The sequence below is a fragment of the Corvus moneduloides genome, chromosome 2, assembly GCF_009650955.1.
Source record: "Corvus moneduloides isolate bCorMon1 chromosome 2, bCorMon1.pri, whole genome shotgun sequence".
Classification (NCBI taxonomy): domain Eukaryota; kingdom Metazoa; phylum Chordata; class Aves; order Passeriformes; family Corvidae; genus Corvus; species Corvus moneduloides.
In genome coordinates, this window is record NC_045477.1 from 55,408,669 (window position 1) to 55,430,648 (window position 21,980).

At 37.8% G+C, this 21,980-nt stretch overlaps 1 protein-coding gene across 5 annotated transcripts in view; it reads right to left on the reverse strand.

Moving 5' to 3' along the window:
- The window catches only part of FNDC3A (fibronectin type III domain containing 3A), a 112,634-nt gene that overhangs the window by 81,280 nt on the left and 9,374 nt on the right, over positions 1-21,980 (reverse strand). For 3 of the 5 annotated variants that reach the window (XM_032099740.1, XM_032099739.1, XM_032099741.1), the window contains exon 2: positions 13,590-13,718. In XM_032099740.1, coding sequence (XP_031955631.1) covers positions 13,590-13,691 — 102 coding nt within the window. In that variant the 5' untranslated portion in view covers positions 13,692-13,718. Of the gene's footprint in view, positions 1-2,705; positions 2,733-13,589; positions 13,719-21,980 lie in introns of those variants that run through there. The other 2 variants (XM_032099742.1, XM_032099744.1) reach the window with 2 other exon arrangements.

Below are 21,980 nucleotides of genomic sequence, written 5' to 3' on the forward strand. Positions count from 1 at the left end.
GAGCCCTAAAAGCTAACTCCAAAAGATCTCACAGCAAGTTTGACACATTTTTCTTTTGCTCACCACTATACATGTGCAAAAGGAGGTCTCAAATAAGATTTAGAAGGCTAAAGAGCAAAGCTTTCTCCCCAGATAAGCACGTACAATACAGCCAGTCAAAAACTAATACCTCAAAATTATTTTGCCATTTCTATCAATTACATACATGAAGTGGACCAAAGAGGCAAAAGAGATTTTATTTGATAAAAACCCTACACATTCAAAACACTACTAAATACTTTTAATTTATTGTTTAGGTTCTAAAAATTTAAATTCAGTTCAAAGTAAAAAAAACCCAAACCACCAAAACCAAAAAAAACCCCCCAGAACAAAACAACCCAACACCCAAACAACAAACGACTGTGTTTAGAAGTATACTAGATATTCTTTCACACAGACACAAAAGAAAACAAATCCAGAATTAAGACATTTGTTTACCTTCTCCTTCACACTGCTCTATAAAGTTATGAGGATCTTCCTAATGTGGGGAATTTTTTGCAGATCAGATTTGAACAAGGTTTATGGAAGAGAGTTTAACTTACCCTTACCACATCATGATGATCTCAAGTATTATACACTTTACAGCTAAATAACATCTGTATTTCTAACAGGACAGGACTGACTGAAACACTTTCTGATTCTTCTAAGCCAGCACAAACATCAAGAGAATCAAGTCAGATACAACAAAACTTTGTTTACAAGTTTGGTATTCACAGCCACATTTTAAAATCTTTTCTAGCACGTAACAAACTGTGTTGTCCAAATAAATGTTTTCATACCCAAAAGCTTCTCTGTCTGTAGAAGTTATTAGCTACTAAATATAAAACAGTATATAAATATAAAAATTTTAACTTTCCTAATATTTACAGGTTTATTCCAAAACAGCTAAGTGCTAGCTGAAAGACTGAAACTGTAATTTTAGAGTTACTCGGATATGGGAGAAAGATTTTTGTATTTGCAATAAAGAAAAATAAATCATCAAGCTGGTTCTGTCTCCAGAATATCTTGGCTCTCAAAGCCATCCTTCAGTACCTAGGACTATCAGTCTCCTGAAGGGGAAAAGAAAAAAGGTTACATTTTTAAATCTGGACTGAGGCTAAGAAACCAAACTACATTAAACATTTGTGTCATGTGTGAAGTTGTGGGATAAGCCCACATGAGAACTGGCACTCTGTTCTCTCCATAGGTTAGCACTGTCCACAGCCATAAAGGCAAGAAAACCAAAGGAACCAGACTGAATTTCAGTGTAAATGGGGATTTTGAATCATTTTCTCTCCCCAGCCACCCACCAGCTCACTCTGAAGGGGAAAGGAACTGAATGGGTTACTTGGTTTCTTCCTCTAAAAGAAGATAGTTATGCTTTGTAAATTTACAAATTTTTCCAGAATGCGTGAAATCTGGGACAAATTTTCCAACCAAGTTAAAAGCCTCTGAATACATATATAACCAGAATGCTAATAGATCTACCACTAAACATATCATAACAAACAAACAAAAAAGCAATCCTTCAGCAACAAAGCTGATTCCTAGCCTGGCATACATATTAAAACACCAAAAAATGTGGGGAAGTAAGATGTGAAGGAGAAAGTGTAGGGGGGAAGGAAGCTAGAACATGCTACATTAATTTTAGTCATTGCTAATATTAAATATTTAGCATGAAGAAATAAGAGTATGTTACATTACAACTGTGGTTAAAGCACACTTAAATGTAACTATATAGTAAGAGACTGTTCCTGTACAACAAGGAAGATTACAAGTTGGAGCAAAACAATATTACTAGAAGCAGAGTTCTGTTTTCCCCTCATTCTGGAATGGTTTTGGGGGATGTGTGTGTTTTTTGGGGTTATGGGGAGTTTTGGGTTTTTTTCCTACAAACAAACTTCCTAAAAAGCAAGAGGGTAAAGTGTTCCAAAATATTTGCTTGGATCTTTAAAACTGTAATTTGAAGACAATCAAATCACAAACCATTTCTACACTAGCAGAAACAATACTATTTTCTGAGATGTTTTACTAGGGAAGAGAAGAGTTTCAGGCTTGGGATTTTTTTTTGGTTTTGTTTATTATTAGTCTTAAAACATCTATATTTAGCATTACATAGTTATAGGTGCTGAGTCAGTAGCAAAAGATTGTCAACAATCACAAATAATGGAAAGACTTCACCAATATCGTATTTCTAAATGCACTACTAATACACATCAACATGAAAAAAAAAAAAAGACAGCAGCGGTTTGTCAAAAAATACTGCAACTGAAATTAGCTCAGCAGTACTTGTGAGAAGATTTTTACCCAAAAGGACAAAGGTAGATTAATTTTTGAGTATTTTTCAAATTTAGGAAAACATCATAGCTAATAATCTTGGCCATTCTGACTTCAGAAAATTTTAGAACACTGAACCTGTTAAGAAGGTGGTACAGCCAAGCTCTTTGTAAGATGTACACTGTATCTTTAACAGTCTGTCTGCAACAAGATTATAAAAGGGTGTATTTCTAGGAAAGGGCGAATATAATACCACACAACTTCCAGGCAGAGCCACATTTATGCTCTGTCATTAGGGCACGTACTCAGAACAATTACATTTTTCTCCACTAATAGCTCCAATCAAGATGTTAATTAGTGACATGCTTTATCTCATAACCCATTTCAAAAGCCTTAGCGCTTTGACTTACTGTTGCTCGCATCCTTTTATTTCTCTCATTCAACTGGTGCTACCACAGTGACAAAGGATGAAGGAAGATTCAACAGTCACCACTCCGGCAGCTCCAATCTGTTCCATTCACTTAATACTGAGGCAGTCTTCGGTGATGTGTTGAACACTGCCCCCCCCCCCCCCCCCCCGTTAACAAGGCACCTTAACCTGAACGCCACGCAGGAAGATCTCCCTTTACCTTCCTCTATAGCTGTGCATCCACCAAGCATGTGGAGGCAGGATGTGAAAGGTAGGATCAATTAACAATATAGTCAGCAATACCTACCTCAAGCCTTCCTTCCTATCAAATTAGCCAACGTACAGTGAGCTTCCTGCCGTACATGAATGTATCATGTCACCATAGCAACTAAATCAACAAATAGCTGCTGCAGCATCTGCTTCTGGATCATCTAACGTCAGTCAACAGAAGGTTCGGGTTTAAGAGAACAAAGCTTCCAAATATATGCCGTTTTATAACTGCATTTTTAATTTAGCCTCCTGACTCCCAGATAGCATATACTAACTCAGAGTGAACCAACTTCTGACTTTATAATCTGGGATCCAATTTATGCCTTCATTTTGCAAGTAAGACAGAAAGAAGGGAGGGGAAAAAATACTTTGGAAAAGAATAAAAAGAAACAGCAAAGAAACAATCAGCTGGATTCTAATGCACTCTCTCAAATACGGTGCTACTTTATATCATGCATTTACTAAGACACATGAAAAGAAAGAAGTATGTTTCTGAACTTCACTTTATAATTTACATATGTCTGCCCTAAATAATACTGTAGACAGAAATACCTTTCATTAAATATTAATATTAAAGACATTTCAGATAGATGACAAAGATGGCTTCCCTCTGTTACAGTCTCCAGAGCTCACCTGAAAACATCCAGTATTGTTTTCTGGCAATCTCACATCTGTGGTTTTTAATCCCAACAACAGCTGGGGACCACTGGCACACCCTCATCTGAAGAAAGACAGTTACACAGGGCAAAACACACATCCCTCTCTTCTCTTGTCAGAAATTACTTCAAATACCACTTATGCATCACTGGTTTAAGTTCTAATCCATACGCAGACAAGACACAGGAAACTGCTTTGAAATTGTTTAGGTATTCAGAATGCAACAACATGAGATTACAGATTAAATGTTGTCTAAGATAATAAAAAATTCTGACATTACTAACATCTAATGTCTTCAAAGGTAATAACTAAGTGTACAAACACACACACTTTTATGTAAAAGGACTCAAAGCTACAGCCTACTTATAACAAAAAAAAGTAACTTTCCACTCTTTTAACTTCAAGTCATATTTGTAACATTTGATCAGCATGAAATTATTTACCAAGTAAAAACTTTCTAGGCAAAAAGAATCAGTTATTCATATCCAGTATAATTTTATTATTAAAAACACCTACTTTTGGTTTCAAAGCAGATGGTTTCCCACCCATCTTTTGTTACAAGATTTTTTTGTTACAAGGAAAATCATTACATCTATGTTGGCTCCACAGAGTGCGGTCCAGTGAACAAGGAAAACTAGATGCAGACTCAAGATACTAACACTACTGTGGCTCCCACATGGACTTACTGTGATTTGTGGATTTGTCACCTCACCTATTCCAGAGTTCCCATTTGTAGGACTAGTCCAACAGTATTTTTAAGTTCCTACATGCTTCTGATCAAAGAATACAGCAAGACTTGAGTGTTGTTATTCATTAGCAGCACAGAAACTGCCAGATGGAATCACATCTGTGGTTGAGCTAAGGTGATGTCAGTTACGAACACAGCACAAATTGTTTTTCCATTGATGGTGTGTTCAAAATCTGCTGCTTATATCATAACAAGGCTAATGAGGCTATGAACTACTCTTTTCCATAATCAAGTCCACTATAACTTAAAAAAACATTTTAAATGGAAAAATACAAAAGATCTATGTAACAGGTATTACAGAGAGTATATGATTATTAAATAGGAACACCTGACATCGGTACTAAAGGCTAAATTAAAACAGTACCTTAAATTGTTTTAAATTGCCAACGGCTTATGAATTTCATGGTCATGAAGTGCTACTTCCAAGTACTTCTTTCTTAAAATCATCTTTCAAAAGATCTTTCTGTCTCCCATCATCTTTTAAACTTAAGAAAAGCTTCCTCTTTTCACATGCACATTGGCTACTAACCAATAAAGAGTTTTGAAAACTTTATGTTAAGTTTCGTACTGCACCAATTCATAGCAGACTCAGCACACAACATTTCTGTTATCTATATAAGAAATGTTAGAATTTTCTTTTTTTCCTCAAATTATCTTCTGGTTTTAGTATCAATGATAGACAAAAACAGGCTTCTCATCATTATTTATAGAAGCATCCTATAGACTTCGATCTTTGTCCAAATAACATGATGCAACACTCTTAAACACCAAAGTTCTACATCTTCTATTTTCCAACACATTTATTTGAGCAAATTCCAGTTTACAGGTTTCCAATGACTACAGAATTCTCTACTCTAGCATCTGCTAGTACTGACTATGAGGATCTAACTGCTCTAGATATGGAGTTCAAAACTTTCTTCATGAAGAATAGTTAAGATACGGGTAGTAAAGGTCATTAACAAATCTTGTGTTTCAGGACCAGAAAGGAAATCCATACAGAATTAATTGTTACATAATATGTTGCAATAGCAATTTACATACTTGGGATTTTGAAAAAAACAAATATAATACAAACTATTTCAGCTTACATGGACAGTAGCTGAATGTTTGGAAAAAGCGAGCAAAAGAAGCCTTCTTTTCAGTGACATGCTCCTAAGGCCTGTATTTTCAGAGGACAGACCAAGCAACTCTGCATCATTTTTCTAAAAGACAGCTGACAGATAATAAAATCAGCAAACATTTCATCTTTTAACCATTGCTACAAGTCAGCATCACTGATTGTGCTAAGACGACAGAATATCCCTAGATATGGAAACTGGAAACAAGGAGATTGGAAAGATGATGAGATTGTTCATCGGCACTGGCATTCAAAAACCATAGATCTCAATAAACTTTCATTGCTTTTTGTAGAAAGGCAGCTTGGGAAGATCCAAGAACTGGTGATTTTTTTCCCTAGAAAACAAATTTATTTATGAAAAGTTTTAAAAATTTTTACTGTACTTGTGTTTCTCCCCCTTCTCTTCATGAGGAAGATGATCAGCTGAAACAGCTGACCACTGAGAAAAAGTGCAGGCGAAGATGATTTCTAGCCTTGTTTTGTAAAAATACAAAGCTTTCTGAGAAGAACCAGTAAAAGTTAAATGTTGAAATCTGCATTGAATGTCACTGATAAATGTTCAAGGCTTGTTAGAGTCCGCAGATAACAGTGCCCATCAGTGTACATTCCACAAGTCTGTCTCATTCTTTAGTATTAAGAAATACTTACGATCTTGATCTACCTGCTTCTTCGTTTGTCTCCTCTCTTTTGCATTCTCAGTTCCCACAGCTTGCCTAAATAAAGTTTTATTTGCTTAATTTACAGCAAACCCAATCTGCTTCATTAGCATTGACACAGTCTGTGGCTGGCAGATAGTGCACAGAAAATTTGCTACTTAAAATAATACCACTACTGTATCTTTAAATCAGCTAAAGTACAAACATAATGATAACAGCAGTGTTTCAAGGAATCTGGATAATGCAACAGACAAACATTTGGGCTTCAAAGTTTAAAGCTAATCCATGTTTACATGGAATTAGAAGGAAGCAGTGTTAGGGGCAGTCACTGAACTCTGGAACTTTCTGAGGCATCTGGTCATGGCCAGTGGCTAGACATATCAACCTCTAAAAAAAAAACTGGAGGACTTCAATCAGATCACTCTCATTTCATGATTTGTTGTTTGAAGTCTGCAGAAATTCAGTTTCTCATCCAGTTTTGCTAAGCAAAAGTGGATGAGAAACAGCTCACACTGCACAGCAAACGGGTAGCAAGGGCTAGCTAAGGTTCCAGCTAGTACTTCACAGGGGCTAGTCCCCTCAGCAGGCATCCTCCCTGATCAATCTGCCAGTTTGCAACAGTCCAAATGTATTATGGCCTAGAAGAGAATTTTATATTTCCCAACGTTGCTTCTGACAGCTCAGATTCCTGTTTGCTGATATAGCAAGTTAAAAGCCCATAATATTTAAGACTGATAGATGTGTTTAACCTTTTTACCCTAAATAGTGCATAAAAGGAAATGCCAAAGGAAGAACAGTGTTTTCTAGTTATTCAAAAGAGCATTTAATTAAAAAAAAAAATCAAATGTTAAAAATTTCAGCATCACTTCTAAAGTAGCCTTTTTTACCCTGAAAAAGTACCAGTTTTGTGTAAATCTGGGCATCATTGTATATCAAAACACTGTGACAACACAAACTTGAGCCCGAAGAGAAATTAAAAGATACATCTCAACTAGATCAGATTGGAAAGACTTAATCAGTAATGGACCAGGGGCTTGGTGGAAGAAATCTCTACAATCCCAATCCTTTCCTATGTATTTTCTCCTCTACTTAAAGAGAATGGGAGAAAAAATAAAGCCAAGGGCTATTTTTTACTATAGTGTGTAAACTATAGTCTATCTGTTTGTGGAGAATGTCATTCTGCCTGCTCTATAAAGTGTATAATTCTATAATTAACATGCAAAGGGTTAATGGACTTTACTCAAGTATGGCAAAGTCTCAGTCTGCAGGGAATAGAATATGACAGACTATTTTAGTTGGAAGGGACCTATGATGATCATCTAGTCCAACTGCCTGACTAATTGAGGGCTGACCAAGTTGTTGTTAAGGGCATTGTCCAAATGCCTCTTAAAATGCTGACAGGTTTGGGACTTTGGCCACAACTCTAGAAATCCTGTTCCAGCATTTGACCACCCTCTCAGTAAAGAAACGCTTCCCAGGGAAAAACAGTTTTCAGCTAGCAGAGTACGTACCTCAGATAACTTATTTGCCAAGTGTATAATTCTCACGTATTTTAAGAGAGGAGTTTCTGTAACTAAAAATATGACTTTGCAAAGTAGTTACATTTTTGTCACAACTTACAGAGAGACTACAATAACTGTCTTTTGAGGAAACACAGCTAAGCACTTTGTAGGTCTTGGGAGTCTGGCATTCAGGTCATGGCTTACTCAGCATTAAGCATCCCCTGGCACAGAGAAGGGGAGAGAGATGGGGACATGCCTGAGTCCAGGACACTGCTTAGGCATAACTATACCCTTCCAAACCTTATTAATAGATGAGCACACAGACTCAGGAACCAGACCCATTTGCAACAGACTGCACAGGAGAACTGAGCTACCTCAATACTTATAGGTCCAGGCAATTTGCAGCTACTCACCTTATAAAAAAAGAGAGAGAGAAAAAAAGTACAGATCTTTAGTCACCTTCGTACACCATGAAAGGGATCATCTTCTGGACATGCTTATTTCTCCCCATTGACTGTATTAGCAACCTACAGTGACTAACTGACTTGAAATTCAGTTTTCATGTGTCATCAAATTCTCCCAAATGTCAGTTTCTGAACAGATTAATTCAACAGGGGTTGAATGCCTCAAGTATCTTGGGAGGAATCTACTGTATCAGAGACCAAATTAATCTAGGATTCATATCATGCACATGAAAACAGATATTTTAGAGAGAAAGGAAGATTACTGAAAAGTTTTATGAGGATGCTTCACTCCATGAATTTTCATACCAAATAGAAGTAGAAAAGGCTATGAACTACACAGCCTTCACTCTTGTTCCTACATTTATTTTCAAACAGAAAATATTAAAATAAACATATCTGAATGGTAGTATAAATTGTGAAATAAATCTGGAGCTGCTTTCTGCTCACTAAAAGCAGCATAGTATTCATACATTACTATACATCAAAGAATTTTGAATCCTCACTTTCTGCTGAGGATGATGGCTTCTTCTATGAAATTTAAAGCAAGTTTTCAATGCATCTGCTATCAAGGACACAGTTTAAATAAATTAGAAAAAATTCTGACCTCTAAAGCAAAAAAACCCCAATTTATGCTTAACTAAGAAAAAACTTCACCCTTCCTAAGAAAAAAATATTATTAAATGAGATAGAGGAAGGATCTACCAACCCTGAGTCAGCAAAACTCACATATTTTTAGCTTTTCTTTCTGATGCTATTTTTTAAAAAAATCATAGCCAACAACCAGTTTAAAACTTCCATGGAAAAGATGTTTTTGTATACGGACTGTCTCATATAAATTTGATTATGTATTTTCCAGTGATGGTTGCAACACAAAAGTGCTAATCAATCCTGGGGAAAAATACAGCTTGGTAATGAGCTTCCATAAGCTGGCACTGAAGCATTGCATGCCTGAGAGTTCCAATGGTTCCAGTGAACACACTTGTGCTGTGCTTCAATGCTATGAAGTCACTGAAGAATGGAAGAATAATTGTCAACTAAAACAAACTTCAATGAACCTCCAAAATGAGAAGTTAGATGTATCTGCTAATTCAATAGAGCCAAAGGGGAAGTATACCAAAAAAAAAAAAAAAAAAAAAAAAAAAAAAAAAAAAAAAAAAAAAAAAAAAAAAAAAATCAGCCAAAAAGGACAGAAGCAGCCATGCACATACTCTGTGTTCTGTGAAATCAAAGCACAGATAAAAGAAAGGAAAACAGCACAATATGGAAAGTGAGAACAGTTATAACACTGTATGTTGTTAAACAACTTCTAACACAGATTTTTTTTTCTTGTAGAGGAAAAGATCATGAAACATATTGCAGTTCTAAGCTTGATTTTCAGCAGCAAGGCAAAACCAAAGCAAGCTGGAACTTGATAATGTACCATATGGTTTTCAGAAGCAGAAGTGCCAGAACAAAAACTGAGGAAACTAATTTAGCAATCTAGTCTAGATTTTTATTTTCCAACACCATATTCACCATTGTATTTCTGCTGTAAGCCACATATGTAAACAATCTGAAAGCCGTAAAAGGGGATTACTTCATTTGTTTTATAGCCATCTATTACTCTGCTGACTGAAGATACCCTCCTATGACAACAGGTTAATAATAACAGCTTTTATACCACAGGTTTAAATATTTAAAGAAGAAATTGGTTTTAGGAATATTAATTTGTAGATTTGATGTTAAATATCTATTTAAACCCACATACAATATACACACACACTACACATATATACACACAGAGTGGGATTTCTGGAAAACCCACCAAGCATCTAAACTTCTCAATGAAATTTGGAGGATAACCAACCATCCTCCCAAGCTAGAAGTGTTACTTTAACCCTATACCTTGCCAAGAAATAAAGTCAGCTAAAGGTCAAACACTATGTCCCATTCCCCAGAGAAAAGGAAATGGTTGACGGGTACTGGGCTACTTATGTTTTCTGGTAATAAAGGACACATAGGTGATCTAGGAATGTCTCACTTTGCAACTGTTACCTTTAGTGGGAAGGTGCTGTGAGGGTCTAGAACTCCAGGGCTGCTCCATACTCGTGTCAGCAATATACTAATTTGTTTTGGAAAAGCACTGGGTGCTGTAGCAACTTCCCAAAACAATTTAACATCAGTGCGTTAAAGTACTTTGAACTCTTGCCTCCTCTTTTCCTCTCCTTCCACCAAATCAGGACTCACATTATCAAGCACATCCTTCCTGTCCAGCCTCAGCAATAATCACTAAAGCATCACTGCACTAGTTAACCTTATGTGAAAAACCCTCAAGCACTTCTGTCCTTATACCATGCGTTCCCAGTTTCACTTGGTTTCTATCAACTACTATAGACCTACTCCATTCTCAATCTACAACTTTACCATCAAGACATAAGAAGTACATTATACCCTCATGCTGAGCACAGTGACAGGAAGGTGTAAAAGCAATACTTCTGTGCTTAACAGAGGAGCAGCCAGCAGGCTTGGTCTTTGCTTTTTCTCTTCACTGGTTTCACCTATGAAACTAATCCCTTTTTCTGTGGGACACAGAACTAGGCAATCTTCCACAACAGCCCTGAGTGACATAAAAATATCCACACAGTTTAAGTTCCCCATGTTTTCTGACTGAACACTCACACATTCCTCTAACTTTGTGGATTGTTTTGTTTTAAAACATGGTGGAAAGTTACAGCTTTAACCTGATCAGACACTTCCGCTATTTGAAGCATATGACCTTTCCTCTTAACATGTTCAAATATTTGTACTGCTATTTCACATTTACACTGCTAGCAGAACTTCAAGTATTTGAAATAGATTATCTTGAAGATATGAACTGTTCCAGAAAAGTATTGAATAGTCTGTATCCATCTGGTAACTCAGTTATGCAGTATAAACAATCTAAGTCACCATAAATATAAGAGTTAATTCTGGTAAAATGCAAGAAGGGGTAAATTGATTTTTAAAATTCTCAGATGTTTTACATCTGAACAAAAACTTGCAAGTTTAGTATACAGTTAGCTAGTCTAAAAAATACCAACATAGAAGCAAAATAGTTAAATAATGAATTTTCTACTGGTTTTCAATAACTTTTCAGTCAGGACTGACTAAAACTAATTAGTTCAGCTACAGATCAACTTACACACCATGAATATAGAAGAAAATATCCATTTCTTTACGTGTACAAAACCGCTCTGAATTTTGATTGCAGGAACACAAATTTTGTCAGCTCTACAGGTTAAGTTAAAGTTTATGCAATCCAACACCAATGCTGTTACGAAAGGAACTGGAGAAGTACTTTTCATATATCAAGGAAGTAATCCCTACAAAATGTGTGTACTGTAGCTAAGTAAAAAGCTACAGTCTACAGTACTACTCTGTACTAATTACGGAAAAATTAGTACCTCCATCACAAAGATAGAAGTCTTCTCCCTTTTTATAGTTTCTAAGTTACAAGGGAAAATAAAGGAATACAATGAACTAATATTCAAGTTTAAAATATTTTTCAAAAAAATATGAAAAAGGTGCAACGCTACAGTGTTTTGTACTTGAATACATCATATTTTCAAGTGCAGTATCTACCTCTTTCATGAGTACCAAATAAAACAAACATAAATGATTTTAAGACTGTCATAAATAAATAAGCAACTGCCTGACCTTTTTGAGGCCCAAGTCTTAACTGGGCAACCTTGACAGAGAACACAGTCCCTGCAATTCTGCACTTCCCATATTTCAGACACACAAAGTATTTTCTACCTCCTGATGGCTTTTAAATCACCAGATGCAAAAAGGGTTTCCATTAAAGTTTCTTGCCACTGAACAAATTCACTCGCTGACTCTTCATGAATCTTGTACCAGATGTGAAGGAAGGACAGAGAATTAAAGTTGCAACTTTCACTCGACATTGTGAAACACGGAACAGGAGACAACACTGTGGTATATAACCACCAGTTATCATGAAATGGGGAAAGAAAATTAATTGCCTTATTGATGACCAATGAAAATTCTCTTTTTAAAAATACATGTGATTACTACCAGTTCCACTTAAGACAGTAGTTGTAATGAGCTGCCTTTTGTTTTTAATAAAAAAGGACAGTAACAGCATATATGTTGTTTTTCCATAAGAAGATTAACACAACCCCCCCCCAGATTCATTTCTTTGAAGAAATACTTTGCTTGTTTTCCAGTTTTAATCTTATTTGGCAGGAGAAAGAGACAAAGTTTTAAGAAAACGTATATCCAAAAGAACATTTAAACTCATACCTGACTCAAAATCTTGCATGATTACAGTGTAAGCTTGACAGTACAGCCTGGCAGTCTTATTTTTATGGAGGGCAGAACAAGTAACTCGGTTTCAACTATGTTTGAAAGGTCATGGTAAAAAGGGGAGGTTCCCAAGGACTAGAAGAAAGCAAATGTCAGTGCAGTCTTCAAAAAAGGGCAAGAAGGAGGATCCAGGGAGCTAGAAGCTGGCCAAGATCACCTTCAGATCTGGGAAGATGAGTGAACAAAGCTTCCTATAAGGCATTTTCAAATGCATTAAAGACAAAAAGGTGATTTGGGGTCATCAGTATGGATTCACAAAGGGTAAATCATGCCAGACAAACCTGGATGGTATTCTACAGTGAAATTACTAGCTTGGTGAATGAGGGCAGAGCATAGCTAATGTTTATCATGACTTTAGCAAGGCTTTTGACACTCCTTTGAATAACACAGAAACTGATGAAGCACAGAGCATAGGCACCAAGGTAGACTGAAAACTGGACCAAGTGCCAGTCTTGAAGTGCTGTGATCAGCAGTGCAAAGGAGCACTCCTCCTAGCAGGAGGCCATCCTCTGGTCACCTACTGCAGTGGCTGACACTGGGGCAGACAAGGACTACAATCTTCTTTAAAGACCTGGATGATGGGACAAAGTGCATCATGAACAAGTGACACAAATCTGAGTGGAGCAGCTGATGCACTAGATGGTTGCACGGCCTTTGAGAAATACAAATTCTAGAAGTGTCCAGGCAGACACTACCATACACAAGCAAGTCCCACCATTCAAGCTACCCAGTTGTAAGCAACTATCAGTCTGGAGATCACAGTTATTAGCACATGTTGTGCCTGAGCTACTATATTCTACCATAGGGAAAGGTTTATTCACCTTAATAAGATCATCCAGTAATATAAATATATAACTTCCAAACTAAGACACAATCATGGCTTGACAACTTGGCAGCTGTTTGGTCCCATTCTCCCACGAAGTTCTTTCACAACACAGGTCTCCTGCTTCATATTTCTTACAAATCTCATCTCTGCACCAGTTCTGCCTTCACCTCAATCTCTAATATATGTGTATGCCCAAAGCTGCACAAATATATTCCAGATGAAGGATTACTATCTTTTACACTGTCAACATGTCAGTGATGCTGTTGGAAGGAAAAAAAAATATATACTGAAGTTTCCTTACCTGTTGTGCTCCATCCCCACTAACAATAGGGGAAGTCAGAAGAGGGATTTCACTACTTATAATTGAAGTGGTATCCAGTAACGGTGGATGTTCTGCCATCATTGATGGTACACTAATTCACAAGATCACCTGCAAAGAAAAGTTACTCAGATGGTTAAACTATATAAATATTTCAGAATAATTATCCTTAAAACCTGCCTCACTTTAGAAATAGCAACAACAAAAGAAGATTATGAAATTAGACACCCTAAGAAAGTACATTTCCACAACAACCTAGCAATCACACAAGCCTGAAGACGTATTTTGCCAGATAGTACAAGCCTTAATTATATACAGAGGGCGGTTTACACCCCCCCTAGCGGCTGAACTTCAGAGGAACAGAAAGATGGAAAGAATTTACTAAGGGTGAATGGCACATTCAGAATTCCCACAAGTTAATCACATTTTGTATCTGAAAACAGTGCTTTACATCAAACATAGACATAAAGATCAGGCTGAGAAGAAGCTTGTACAGTATTTCTAAAGCAGACCTGCCTCTCTTAGCCAGTACTTAGAGTAGCCTGGTGAAAAAAAGTAAATACCATTTTGGAGTTATACAGTCTGATAGACAGTAGTGTTTCAGGCTTTTACAAGTTTTGCCTTCATATCATCTGGCTAATGAAACTCCCTACAAGGACTTCCAAACTTCTGGTTCAGATATACTGTCTGCTCATAAACAGAGGTATTTACTAGTTACAGCATTAACTTTAAATGAAAAAATACCCGATAAAATGGAAGGATGATAAAGTCAGCTTCATGACAATGACTTCAGTACCAAGCTCTAGAGATACTTAGTTAACTGGTACAGCTTACTACTCAGAGGCATCCTCTAAAACTTCACCCCACCCAATGGACTGGTTTTACTCACTTGTCCCTCTAAGGCAGATGCTGTAGCTCTGCTGGGGGTTGAAATCTGTAGTTCAGGGCTCTCAGTACAACAGGACTCATGCATTAACAAAGTACTACAGGCCTCTTGTATAGCTACACATATACAGGACAGCTTAACTATTCCCATACTGCTGGCTGTCCTACTGTAAAACTGAGAACTTAAAAAAAAAAAAAGCATTCTAACATTATTTTAGATGATTCATTTCCTTTCATGGTATAAACTGCAAAGGTTTAAGTTGGGGAAATAGAAAAATCTCTCTAGGTTAAAACACTCAAACCTATCTGTGATTACTTAAGAATTCATCACTGCCTATGCCAAGTCATTTATACCTGCTTAGCCAGACTAATTGGTCTCTGAAGCAATAAGGACAGGGTTTTTTATTCCTGCCTTACTTTAAAAGCTTTCCTCATCATGAAACAAATTCTCCAGGCTACAGTCAGTTTCCACCACTTCTGTAGGTGGGCAGAGGGCTAACGAAAGTTACTTAGATCATCTCTCAAGCCAGCAAGTTTGATGGTAAGCTCCCCAGGATATCTCCCAATGACTGTTTAATGCAAAATGAATGCACAGCCTGAAAGCAGAGGTTAGAATCAAGGCATCCCTCCTCCCACAACAGCTACAACCAGGCTTGAAGTTGTGCCATTTCTTGGTCTTACAGCTCCAAATGTTCTATCTAAGTGTCACAGAGAGAAAGGTAATTTCAATACTCCAAGCAATAATGCAACATACTCCTGAACTAAGCTGGCTTGAACTTCCCCAGGTTTAAGGTGAGTGCAGCTCATTATTTCCAAGCCACCATGCTAATGACTAGCCTCTTGTATCAGAAAGCACTAATCACCTTTATCACACACTTTTGACTGAATTCATAACTTATGATGCACTCAGTGTGATCACTATTTATTAGGCATAAATCAAAACACGTCTATCAAATTGAACAGCAGTGAGAATTAAACATAACCTAAACTGACCCAAATACAAATGTCAGACCCGTTCAGGTCTTCCAAGACAGAGGTAGCTCTGAACATGTCTAACACCTGGTCTCAGGTTCATTCATTCCTAGAATCATTTAGGTTGAAAAAGACCTTTAAGATTATCAAGTCCAACCGTTAACCCAGCACTAAAGCATGTCTCTAAGCACCACGTCTACGTATCTCTTAAATATCTCCAGGGACGGTGACTCTACCACTTCCCTGGACAGCTTGTGCCAGTGCTTAATGACCCTTTTGGTGAAGAATTTTTTCCTACCATCCAATCTAAACTTCTCCTGGTGCAACTTGAGAACATTTCCTCTTGTCCTATCACTTGTTACCTGGGAGAAGAGATTGACTCCCACCTGGCTGCACCCTCCTTTCAGGCAGTTGTAGAGAGCAGTAGGGTACCCCCGAGCCTCCTTTCCTCCAGGCTAAACACTCCCAGCTCCCTCAGCTGCCCCTCACCAGACTTGTGCTCCAGACCCTTCCCCAGCTCCGTTGCCCTTCTCTGGACACGCTCCAGCACATCAATGTCCATGTAGCGAGGGACCGAGAACTGGACACAGGTTTGAGGTGCAGCCTCACCAGTGCCAAGTAAAGAGGGACAATCACTGCCCTGCTCCTGCTGACCACACTATTGCTGATACAGGCCAGGATGCCATTGGCCTTCTTGGACACCTGGGCATACACTGGCTCATGTTCAGCTACTGTTGACCAGCACTCCCAGGTTCTCCTCCACCAGGCATCTTTCCATTCTCTTGCACAGGTGTTTAATGATTTGATTTGTACAAAAATTAGGTGCCCACAGACACCAAAGTGCTTAGGTTGGTAGTCCACCTTTGGCACCCAGCCTCTAGTGCCTTAACTGGGACACAGCTAAGTTCCATGTCTGGATTCAAGCATTTGATTTATTCTGGAGACAATTTATTCTGCTTGTCAATAAACCTGACAGGAGGTACTATGTAGAATGTTCCTGACACCCTCTACAACAATAATAAAAGTGCTACCTGTCAGACTGTGTAATCAATCTAGGGAAAAAAAAACGTTTTCTTGACAACACAATATTAGATTTCTCTGCAATGTCACTGAACTAGTCTTGAAGACTAAAGGTTTAAACTTCACACCAATGTGGGTCTATACTACACGTTCATCAAAAGCCTTTTCCCCATCAGTAGTCGAGAGGCAGCAATCTGTAAAAGTCAGTGCACATAATATGGTCACACAGTAAGATGTGGTATGTTCAGCCATTGCAGGTGCCTTTTTTTTTTTGCTATGAGGACAAAGGAAGATACCAATTTGAAAAGAGAGAATGTACGGCAGGAGGAGAAGTCAGCTAAAATGGACAAAAGGTTGGCATCAAGATAAGCAGAAGTGCTCAATAAACATATCTTGGAAATAAACTATATCATATTCAATGCAAGGACCTCCTGTGCAGCCAGAACCTTTAGATCAGCAGATCCCAGTAGCTTGCATTCAAGACCTCTTGAAGATATCTACCTAGACCTTTGAAAAAGACTTGCAAATAACTTGAGTCCTAGGAAAGTCTCAGAGGTCTGGAAGAAAACTAGAAGTTTGGCATTAAATACTGTGTTGTAAAAGGGACAATCTAGTCCTGTTAGCAAACAACAATCTGAGGCCAAATAAAAATGGTCAACACTGGATGTTATTTGTAAAGAACTAAAATACAATTAAGATTGATTGAAAAAACCTTGTCCAATCAACTTCATATAAACCTTCTGGTGATGGATATTGCTGGAAAAGGTACTAATAAGTGGACTGGAAAAACAATCTTAAAATCTTATTTGGCATTAGAGAGCATTTCTCTTCAATAGAAAAACAGAACAGATATTACATGGATTAATACTGGATGGAAAGTACTTAAATATTAACAGTAAATACAGAGTTGTTGAGCCATGTGAGTTTCCAATAGGAAGGGAAGGTCTCAGTTCTTGACTTCTCATTACAGAACATTATTTAACTTGGCTCTCAGGAAAAATAAAAAAATGAAGTCAAAAGGAAGTCTGGAAATGACAAGTCATGAGAGTGATAAGAGACTGAGTCATTTCACTAAACTAAAATAGCATGAATAGCTAAAAAAATTAGGCATAGCAATAAGTATTAATGCATAAAGGTAAAGCTACTCCTTCTAAAACTAAAGAGAATGAACTCAATCCTGTGAAGGGTTGATTCTGACAAGGACAGAATAATAAAAGTGGACAGTCAAACACAAGCTTGCCAAAAGGTTTTATCAGTTATATCAACAGGTCTACCTCTCTTAGCAACATGGAGAGGAAGATGTTTGTCTTGCCTCTGGCTGGAAATACCTACCATCTCTACTGGAGTAACTTCACAAGCTTTGTCTCCAGTTTTCTGACTAAAAATTGCTGCTAACTGTTCTAAGTGTGAGCAACAACTTCTTGAACATATTGTTCTATACTGAAAATACTGAAAGCAAAGTATATGCACACAGTAATTTCAGTCTTAATCCTCATAAAACTGCTTCAGATGATGTAACTGTCCTCCAACTCCATCTAGCTTCTGGATATACTCAGGACTTAATGAGGTAATGAAAAGGGCACAAGAAAAACAACTTGCATCTGGACAACAGGTAAAGGTTCAGACTGCAGAACCACTACAAACAATTCACTAGCCTATTGTCAGATTTCCTGCACCATTGAAAACTTTGATGCAGCAGCCTTCAGAAGGGGTAAAATAACATATGGGATCAACCAAAGGATTTATTTAAGGCCTACTCACTGCACCATTCTTGTGGACATATTAGAAGGGACCAGATAAGGAAGAGGACACATTAGTTGACTAGATAGGTAATTCTCAGTTGCTAAGCACAGAAGCAGCCGAGAAGTAATTTGCTACTGGTGGAGCATTAAATGCATGGTTATTTAGAAATCTATACTGCTTCATGCACAGCAGCAACTGTGCATGAACAGCTATTTAATTTCTTGTCTTGCTACTGCATATACTGAAGTAGCAGCAGACATTCAGAGTGAATTCAAGACTGCAAACTCAGTCTACACTGCATCTCCACTGAGTTTGTTCTACAATGCAAAGAAAGTATAGGGTCTCTTGAGATTACAACCAAATTGTGTAGGTTAAAGCTTTGTACAAGACTTACACTATAAACTACCTATTGCCCACTACCCCCACCTGAACTGCTATTAATTTTCCCTATTATCATAGGAATTTGAAAGTACCTTGAAAGAGTTTTCTGAAGCCTTTTAAAGCTGAAACAAAGTGAGGGTATCTAAACTTACTGGATGTGATTTGTTCAGACTCCAGGGCTTATGCCTGAGGAACCTTTAAGGAATGAATTACACTAACAAGGCAAAAGGCTAAATGATGTTAAAGCTCAAGAACTGTGTTCCAACCCACACTCCAGTAAGCAAGTTTGTCTTCCTGAACTGTAATGACAATTTAACTGAGTCAATCCTTAAATGCCTTCAGATTTGATCCTTTAATGTTTCTGTGGCATTACCCTCAGGCTGTAAAGCACAACAGAATGCTGCTTTTTACTCAAGTCAGTTGTTCACTAAGGGTTAAAGAGTGTTGTAGGCTGAGATCATTGGGCAGTGCATTCAGTACATTTCCTCTGCACATGCAAAGGATCAGCACTTCCCTCTCCAAGAGACTAGCAGCTGATCTTAAGGATAGTCTCTGAAAAACACATCAGCATTATATCAGCTGGATCTCCAAGGTAAAACAACATGAGTCAGCAGCATGTGTCCCGTAGCAAGGAAGGCATATGGGGCCGTATTAGCAGAGAAGTACAGCCAATGGGCTGAGGGAGGCAATTATTCCCTGCTACTCAGTGGTAATAAGGTGGAATCTGGAATACCGCGTTCATTTTTCTCTTCTCAGCCACCTCCTCCTCCCAGTATAAGAGAGATGCTGCAAAGATTGTTCCTGGGCTTAGGCCCATGAAAGACAAGGAGAAGCTAAGAGCACTAGAGTAGCCAGGGGTCACCTGCTAGCTGGATACCACTACCTGAAGGATGCTTGTTGAGAGCCTTAAAGCAAACTCTTCCTGTTGTGTGTTGCAAAAGTACAAGTGTTTGGACAACGCTCCCAGACACAAGGCATGACTCCTGGGGTGTCCTGGGCAGCGCCAAGAGTTGGACTCTATGATCATGACAGGTGCCTTCCAACTCAGCATATTCTATGATTCTGTGATGGGCATGCACTGCACCACTGGAAATTCTGTCTGTTCATAAAGATAAAAAAATGGTATCTTGACAATGAGAGTGATGTAGCACTGGCATACATTGCCCTGAGAGGCTGCAAAATTCTTAATCCTGTAGATCAGTAGTCTCCAAAGAGGGGTAAACACACCCCAGCACAAGTCAAACTCTTGGCATGTGAGAAGAAAATATTTTTTGTTACTGAAAAAAGCCCCCTTTTAAATAGTGGTTTTCATCTCTATCTTATCCTTTTTTTAAATTTTTGAGTATGCTTTATAGTATACATAAATTAAGAGAGTAGCATATGCATATAATTAAAAAGATTACATACATTGGAGGTGCACAGTCAAACATCTTTACTTACGGAGTGCATGATCAAAACATTTGGAGACCAGTGCTCTAGAAAATCAAAACCTGACCATGGCAAGGTCCTAACAAAGGGCTGAAGAAGGCAATCTCCAAAGGCCCTGTCAAGCAGAATTCTCTTATGAATTTCAGAATATCTGTCAAACAAAATACAACACATAATGCCGAAGTTAAATGGTTTACAGTAGATCAGAACCCAGAGAGGGGACCATAGTTTGCCTCCAAGCTCTTAAAAGCTGTCAGATTCTCAATTAAAACTTCAAAGCAGCAATGACAATGGTAATCAAAACTCAAACTTGGACACTTAAGACTCAAACTTTGGAAGACATACCCATAATTCTCTCCACAACAGAACTGCTCTATAATCTGGCCTTTCTCCTAAGAAGAAGAGGAAGGCTGCATTAGAGGATACTTACAAATTAAAAAGTTACATTTCTGCATTAAACATCCTACACAAACAGGCTTTCCAGTTCAGCTGGGATGTAGGCACTACTATGACAAATGTAGTGATAGCTAATAACAGTGCTGTGTACAAGAAAAACATATGGACCACTCCTTTCCTAGAGATTCACTGCTTCTGGTTACTGAGTTTGATACAAAATATAATTAATTGATTTTCCCACAAGTAGAGGACTTACAAGGCCACACTCCACAGTGGTACTGCTGGTGCCTACTGAAGGAGAAACTTGCATTATTTTTCTCCTTGGTTTTATAATTTACAGAGTACTGCTTCTCTACCTACCTACTTATCATCACAATGCTTACAGCAACTTAATACTCTTTCACATCCTTATTCTGTCAAATCTAGTGAACAACAGACACAAACTTTTATTACTCCAGAGAGCTGTTCACAAGAGCCTTGATTCTATACAACACAAGGACAGAAGTTTAAGCAGGGACAAAACAAAAGCATTTGACATAGAAGGGTGCAATGTAAGAAACGGGCTTAATGAAATCAATATTAAATGTTTCCAAACTGCATATTGCTCTTACACAAGAAGTAAAAAAAACCAGGGCTTTTCTATGATTTCTTTGTCAGTACTGCAGTTTCATACATGCTTCAACCAGTATCATATTACAGCTGCCAATTCAAGGTTGCCATAAGCTGTGTTTTCCCAGTGGGTTCAGCACAGCAGAGCAGGTATGCATTCCTTATTCACCTGGGTCTTCATGCAGCTATGTTCCCCCAGGAACCACAGGCAAGCCTCATCCTCCAGTCCAGATAACTTCCAGTAAGAAAGGAAAGCTTCTCTGAACAGGGGGCAACACTTCTTAGGTTTTGCCGAAGGCCAAGGAATGAATTTACAGAACCAAAAAGACCATAAAACCATCACCCAATCCTAATGCATGAAATGCTTTGATTCTGCCTTCTCCAACATGAAGACAGCAGATGCACTTGAAAAACAAACATCTTTCAAATGGCTGAAGCAAAAAAGCCCTATTTTATATAGATTGGAGCCTCACATCTGACTCTTCTTTTCAAGAAGATGCAAGCTACTATTTAAACTTTTCCTGTGATTGAGACATTTATAAGTAAACACACACCATGTCCATTCTTTGGTGCCTACTGTGAGATAAATTTATTCTTTATTATATTCTACAGTCCTTAAAATGTCTGAAGTTGTCAGGCAGGAGATACTTGTAAAAATTACTAATTCCTTCCAATCTGTCAAATCAGCCATCCAGTTCAGAACTTATGAGACAAGAGTGGACAAATAGAAGTGCCCAAGATGTACAAATATGCTAAAATGAGGAAAATTCTTTAGTATTCCAACGCAGCCCAAGGGTGAAGTTGAAAGAACAATATACAACAGATGTTAGTAATATCACTTAATGCACTACTGGAAAAAGCTCAGATAGAGTGATGCAGCTGGTGTAGAAATGTATTAGAATATAATTACCCAGAGATCCATAAGGTTGTAGCTGAGCT